The sequence below is a fragment of the Caenorhabditis elegans genome, chromosome X, assembly GCF_000002985.6.
Source record: "Caenorhabditis elegans chromosome X".
Classification (NCBI taxonomy): Eukaryota; Metazoa; Nematoda; class Chromadorea; order Rhabditida; family Rhabditidae; genus Caenorhabditis; species Caenorhabditis elegans.
The window spans coordinates 13,833,796-13,841,609 of NC_003284.9; the positions used below are offsets into that span (position 1 = coordinate 13,833,796).

The 7,814-nt window shown below is 30.8% G+C and overlaps 1 protein-coding gene across 1 annotated transcript; it reads left to right on the top strand.

The window, feature by feature from the left end:
- Window positions 1-631: 631 nt before the first annotated feature.
- F19D8.2 (uncharacterized protein) lies at window positions 632-3,330 on the top strand (the record flags this gene model as incomplete). Its single annotated transcript, NM_077905.3, has 4 exons — window positions 632-904; window positions 1,058-1,130; window positions 2,079-2,314; window positions 2,626-3,330. 4 exons carry the CDS (start codon window positions 632-634, stop codon window positions 2,725-2,727), a joined length of 684 nt encoding a protein of 227 aa, NP_510306.2. The 3' UTR covers window positions 2,728-3,330.
- Window positions 3,331-7,814: the final 4,484 nt, after the last annotated feature.

Sequence of the window (7,814 nt, forward strand, 5' to 3'; positions counted from 1 at the left end):
CAATTTTAGGCAAAGTTCGTCCATGATCAAACTTGAAGAAAAAATCCTGCTGCTGCAGACTTTTACAATGTTCTAATACAAATTATTACAAGGTATAAAAACTTTTATAAGTTGTAATGTTTTTGTTGGCAAAATAAGATTTATTGAAAATTGAAGAAAACAGTACAGCCACTTGTTCTTCTTACACAAAATTTTTTAATGAATCATTGAGTTTTTTTTTCAAAAAATATAACCTGAGTGGGCATCTTTTTGAATTGGCATCTCATTTCATATTCTAGTAGCACATCTCATCCTAATCTGTCTCTATTCCAAAATATTATGTTTCATCTGTATGCACTTTCCAACTTTCTGCAAGTTTTGAAATGTTAAAGAGCAGATGAAAGGCAAAATTGAAAAGCTTCTTTTTTTAATAGAATTTCTTCATTGAAACACTGTTGACTTGCCGGAAGATAATTGAAAATTCTCTTGTTCTGCCGTTTATCAATATTTTCTCATGTATTACAAAAAGTTTGAATTCACTTGTTTACGTTCTTTTTTTCTTTTGAGCTTTTGATGTTTTAAAAAGTTTGAGCTTTCACTTTTTTTCCCTTCAAATTTTTGGCGTCCACCTCCAATTTCACTTCCAGAAATCATGGGTACACCCTACAACGAAGAGTCATCACCATCAATCCTTGTACTATACAGTTCGGATAACGACTCTCCAGACAAGTTCTTCCCAGCAGATCCACGCCTGATCCAAGCTCATTGGGATTCTCAGGCTGAGCCACGTCAGCCACCAACTCCTCCAGCATCTCCAGTTTCTGGAATCGCCACACCATCATCTGCAATAACTGCTGAGTTGTGGGAGATGGAGCGGTCACTAACCCCATTGCCGACAAGAGACAGTCCAATGCCAGAAATTCAGGTTAGTAATTTAAAAGTTTTGAAACTATTGTGAAGTATCAATTTTCAATCAATTCACCATTTCAAAAAAAAAAAACATAATTCTACTCCACGCTGTATAGATTTGAAAAACCGCAACTCCGCATTTTCATCCGCATTATTCAAATAATTTTAGGACCGCGGAAATCAACAACATTGCAACATCCTCACAACAAAAAACCAACCTCAAGTTGATCAAATTTCCAACGGTAATTGGTTGAAAATTTAACTAATAAATGCTTTAATAATCCTCGCACGTGCTTATTAATTTTATTACCGCATGGTATTTGCATGAGTTCAACTACTTCGGGTATCATGGTGTGTGAAATAAAACGGTTTGAAAAGTGAAAAAAAAGTATTGAAATCCACAGTTTGACAATCATTTTTTACAATTTGTTTACATCCGAATATTAAAGTTATTGAAAAGTTATCAATGTAGCAAAATATTTTATAGTAAACTTTCCTTTTTTTCTTTTTTTTTTCTGAAAAAGATGGATTAAAAAACAAATTTCCTTGTAAAAGTTACAAACTAGACAATTAACAATATTTCAATAGGTATGCTTACTGGAGTCCTGAGGTACAATCAACAACTATAACCCAACCCTGGCACCAGCTTACCTATTAAACATTTTAACCACATGTATAAATTATTTTCAAAGGTGAAATAAAACCAGCACGGGGTTTTAGATATACACGTATTATTGTCCAGAACTCTCAAAATTTTTTTGATTTTCAAAAGTTTTCTTACTGTTATTATAGTTGCCAAATTTTTGTGAAGTTGGGCTTTTTTGAAAAGTTTGCAGTGACTGCATAGAGTCTCAAAATTTTCAGACCAGATAAAAATAATTGAAACATAATTTAACTGTAAAATAAAACAAAAAAGTGTATTTTTGACTAATAATTTAGCTGTATGTTTGCGTACGCTCAACTGACCATACATTCTACTTTGTTATTATATTTGATAGCTAACGTTTTTAACAATATTGAATGACGGGTTTCACCAATGCATGGATTTATTGAAAGTTTTTTACTGAAAAAAAGATTTTCAAAGTCTTCAAACTCAAATATGGCCGGTTCATTCGGTTTTAAAACGATTTTCATAACTTAATTATTAAGAGTTTGACAGGTCTTTTCATTTTATCTTACTTTTTTACCAGGAGGGCACATGAAATCATCGATATCCTTTCAATACAAAGACACTCCAGAATACTCTTTATACCGCAAATGGTTTGACGATGATGAATTGGAATTTTACCTGGAAGGCATGGAATCCTGGACCCGCAGAAAGAAGCGTGTGCAGTATGAATATGATGATGAAGAGAAAGAGATTGATGAGACTCCGTGTTGCTTCCTCTGTCCAACAAGCAGAGAGAATGTTGGTTTGATGAGAAAGGTATAGTCCGAAAGTCCAAATTCCCATAATCCAAAAAAAGTGATTTGAAAATCAGAAAATTCCGTATTTTCTTTTTAAGATTCTAACAGTAAAAAATAATTTTTAGTTTGTCATTTTGATAGGGAAAGTATGTTTTTTTTTAATTGAAGATTTTATATTCATTATTCATTAGTTATATGATATAGTTTATTCGAAGCTGTTCATTTTTTAAAAGTCGTTTACTCAATTCAACAATTCAATTTCAAATGCCCACTTCAACAAAAAATGGAAACTTCGAAATGCTTATTAGTCCATCATAATTCAATTTTCAGGTCGTCAGATTCTTCACAGTGACTCGAAAACCTAAGAAGTTTCGCAGGCTTTACTCGTTCCTTCGTCGCTTCCGTCATTTCACTCCTCAATTTGGACCATAATTTGAAACGTTTACCTAAAAGGACAAAAATAGGTTTATGACTTCACTAAAAAATTGAAGCTTTAGTTAATTTTTTCAAAAAGTGCAAAACTGTGAATTTTTGGTTTTAGGTACGAAAAATTAAGTTACCGTACTTTTCCTATTAATATAACGGACCCATGATAGTTTTTAACTCGGTTGTTTGGTGAAAATCAATCAACTATGAAAATGTTTTTTTTTTAATTTTAATTTCATACTCAAATTTATGTTCAAAAAGTTTTAAAACCAGTGTTAACCATTAGGAACTGTAGACAAAAAGTGTTATAAGACTAATAGAAAAAATACGGTAACTAAAGTCATGATCTTATCTTTGCCGTCCTCGTCCTGCATTTTTTTAAATATTTTTTTTTCAATTTCATTCATTTTTATGACATCTCAAGCACAATGACGACACCGTTTTCATGGGTTTGGTGCCTTATTGGCAGTATTATTTTTACGTAGTATACAATTGTTGGAAAAAATTTTGGTACTTACACGTTTTCATTTTTCAAAGTACATTCAATGTGCGGTAACATGTTTTTATTGTTTTAAATATTCAGAATCTCGGCCATTGTAAAAAGTGAATATGTAAATGAACATTTTTGTGATTTGTTCAATAACAATGATCCTTTTAAAAATTTAACTATGGAGTATACTCTTTTATTGTATAGTTAAAAAAAAAGAAATCTGCCCATATTTAAAGTTAATAATACGATTCACTCTAGTTGTGTAGCTGCACTATCAATACAGGATTTCGGCAGTTCACTTTTCGAGCTGGTCTTCAGAGAAGTGTCTTATATAGAAAAATGTTGAGAGCCTTTTTTATTGTCGTTACTATTTTCTGTCATTACAATACAACAGGCCGACAACTTGGAACACTATTATTCAGTTTTTGTCATATGTTTTGTAGTGACTCAAAAAAAAAAAAACGAAAAATCTTTATTTTATTTTGTTTATTCTATGTATGAGGGTCTCGTCTTTTGCAACCTGATATTTAGTAACTTGATACTTTATCAACAGTACCTGTAGTGAACGTCTCATTTTTAAAGAACAGTTTTTTATTCATATAATTTTGCTTCCAGCTGTTCTTCTTTTCATCTTGCCGCTTCGAATTTGATGAAAATTTTATGAAATGAAACGTAGTTGTGCAGTTTTCAGCAGATGGTGCCGCTTGAGCGTAACACTATTGACACTGATCCAAATTTCAAGATGTTCCATCAACAAAACTATAACGCTGCATAGCTTTTCAGTCAGTATTAATAGACTATTTGCAAAGTATACATGTTTCTTCATTTTAATATTGAATGTTGTAGTGATAGATAGCCCGTAATTTCCCTTTTTTTCACAGTTAACCAAAAAAATTCTCCCGCTTCACAGCTTAATTTTGTAATAATATATAAATGTTTATACATACATACATAGGAAATAGCAGAGACTTTTTTAAAATTATAATTTTTGTGTTTAAGCTATTTTTATCACACTTTATGTTCATCTGCAAGTTAATCTCTGTTTCTAATATCACACATTTGAAAAATAATCTTATTGACGTAGAAGTAAAATCATGTACTCCAAGGATTTAGTCAACAATTTCTCTATAGTTATTCTGGGATATTCAATAGATTTCTGAAATGATGTTCTCGCGTTTTGTATCTTGCATGTGCTTAACTATCAAATGACGTTTTCCAACATTTGCAAGCCAAAACTGACATCATTTTTATTCCATATAACATTCCATCCTTTAGTTTTAGCATTTTCATCAGAATGTTCATAACAAACATCAATTAAGTGACTAACCGCATTGCTTCAAAAACGTGATAATGCAATTTTCAGGTGCTATTTTAGCAGGTGATGTTAGTATTCTTATTTCTATTTTTCTTGCATATGTCATTTTCAAAGAGAATGCTTTTTTTGCTGGTTTCACGTAATTATAAAGACACCTTCAATAATCTTTTTCAAAATTTATTTTGTATCTTTACCAGAACTCCAAAATTTTCTGCTGTTTTTTTTTAGAAGAAAAAGCCTAATAAATTTTAATTTTACTTCAAATAGCTTGAGGGATGAGTACGGGTTTTGTGAATTTTAAACGTATAGCCCAAAAATGTGCTCAAATATTAATTTTGTAAAAAAACTTCTCAAAAATCGTTTAAACAATTTTTACGGCGGTTCAAAATTTTGAAACAAACTACTCTATTTTAGCAAAATTTCAAAATTTTTTATTGATTATTTTGGTCGTTTATCTCACGTTATTTCATTTTGAGGTAAAGTTAGACAAATTTGTAAAAAAACAGCATAACGTTCCAGAAGCAAAAATATTAACTAAAATTCCAGAAAGTAGTTCTTATTGTCGTTGAATATCATCAAACCTGTTCCATTCATTTTGCAGCAGTTTTTTTTTACGTTATCAATGTTTAATTCTGCAGAAAAGTTATTTCTCGTTTATCAGTGAGCAAGTTCTCATCTCGACGTTGCACTTTTTCCTGTAAACGCTGTGTTTATAAATTCTCATTTTATTGCAAAAAAATCATTTGCATGGTGAGCACTTTCTTTGCGGATGAGTGCTATTTCTATTTGCTTCTCAGTATTACAATTGAAATTAATAGGCGTCATCACTTACTTCATCAGCTGATGCTAAATTCTGCCAAGCTTGGTTGCTTTTCAAAACGGACAATTTATATCAGTTTATTCAAAAGTGAACTTAAAAAATGAATTTATAACTTTTGAACTTGGTATACGCTAAACTTTTTCTGTCAAAATTTATTGATACCTACCGAGTTGGACACACATCAAAGCCTCGAAATATGTTTTTGAACTCCATATTGAACTCACAATTCGAAAACTCAATTTGAATGCAAATCCTTCGAAAAAACAATTTCCTGTTCCTCTCAGCTTAACAAAAAAAATTCCAGTTCTTTGAGTTGCTTGCATTTCATTATTCTAATACCAAAAACACAAATCCCGTTTCTACCGTGCCCTTTAGTTCCGTGTTTTCGAACAATATTCGGCACTTCTGTTTTCAGTCAACTTAACATTTCCAGCAATATTATTGTGTTGTTGGTCGCTGGTCATTTTTTTTGGTGCGTAACTTTTTTCCTACAGACCAGGAGCAAATATTTGTATAATAGTGAAATAAAATGAAAGAAGACCCGCGAAGGAAGAGAATAAATATTTTTCAATTTTTTTTTGAAAATAACTGTTTTTCTCCAAAATGATCAGAGATTTCAAAAATGAAAAGAAGAAAAAAAAACATATTTGTTTTTAGAAGGAAGTTGGTTATTAAAGTTGGTGAGGTTTTTTCAAATAATGTGAAAAAACAGTGATGTTTTCATTTTTAAGTTTTGAGTATGGCGTGGCGCACCTAATAATTTTTTATCCGTACCGAATGTTAAAAAAATGTAATATGTAGGTACCACTTTAGCATTACAACTGTTAAAATTATAAATCAAATTTGGTCATGTTTTTTATTTAAAAAATAATAATCTGAAACATTTAAAGACTTAAAGATTTAAAGATTTAAAAGCGTTTAAAGACTGGTAAGAACATCGACATGAATAAATGAGACAAAAATTGGCCAGACCAGACTTTTTAAATTTGATTTATATTCAAAATCTTATAGAAAAAAATATTTTTACTTCTTCTCAGATTTGATTCCAGGCAAATTATCTTGCGTTTGATTTTTTTTTCTTGAATTTTTTGTATCGTGGTCTCCAAAACTTCAACACTTTTCTCGTTTTGCTATAAACTACTTGGGACTTAAAGTAACAGTTTATATATTTATTGATGAAAATTTTTTGTTCAAATTGACAAACAATTTTACGTGTGCATTGTTTTCATAACCCGCTTTCTGCGGAAGTAACTTGCCAGCCACAGTTTTGTTTTTCGAAGCACCCAACATGTTTTGGGCACTGCAACTCACACGCCTACGTGTTACATCATTTCCTCACAAATTTCTGATTAGCGTAACTTGTAAATCTATAAATACCTGTAAACATACGTTGAATTGCAAAAAATTCTTATTCCCATAACTTTTTTCTTAGATTTCTAGTTTCAAATGTCCTTCCTCATTTCAGTCTATTTTCGATTTTCATTCATTGTTGTGTCTGCTCCACACGAATTCCAATTTCCATTTCATTAACTTTTTGTTTACAAATTCAAAAGATCTTTTCCTCGTTTCGTTTTATTTTGTTTCAAAATTAGATCGGCACCATGCAATCCAATTTTCATGATTTTTCTTTGCCAACTTGTTCATTTGTTTCATTTCAGTGAATTTTTTTAATGAAAACTTGAGGATTTGGGAGATAAAAAACGGCTGAAAAAAAAATCGGAAATTTGAATCGAAAAAATTAAATCACGAAAAAAGTGGATGATATTTGAATACGTTAAAGAGCAAATTTGGGGGATTCTTTTTTCAATTTTAAAAATAACTTCTGAAACTAGTTTTATGATTTAAAAAAAATTGTTGTTCCGTGTTTTATTTGTGGAAAACAAGGTTAAAAATAACTACTTAAACATGTTTTTTCACATGTATACATATATATATATATATATATATATATATATATATATATATATATATATATATATATGTACCATATTTATATGCATTTTCAAATTTTGAAGGCTCTACAACGATATGCCTTTTGGTGCAAGATTATATGATTGCGAATGAGTATTTACAAGTTTTTTGAAAAATAAATTTAGTCTGATTAGTAAATTAGTGCGCTAGTCTAATTTGGTTTCAAAAGATAATGGCTCCAGTTGATTCAAAATTATTCAAACGTAATCCTGAGCTGTCACGCCCATGGTGGAACAAATGATTCACTTGCATTTGCAAAAATCTTTTTTTATGCAAGCTTCTATCTTTTTCTTCTTCTTTCTCATCTCTCTTGATTTCCACCCAAATGTCTGACAAGTGGCTGAGTGATCCTGCTGAGCTCAATGAGCAAGTTTTTGCAGAGAACATTCTTCCTCCCCCTTTCCCCTGGATGAGTAATTGCCCTTGTTTGACTGAAGGGCGGAGTCATTTCTGAGAATATTGAGAGTATAAGAAATTGCGCGGCACTCATTTTTCGT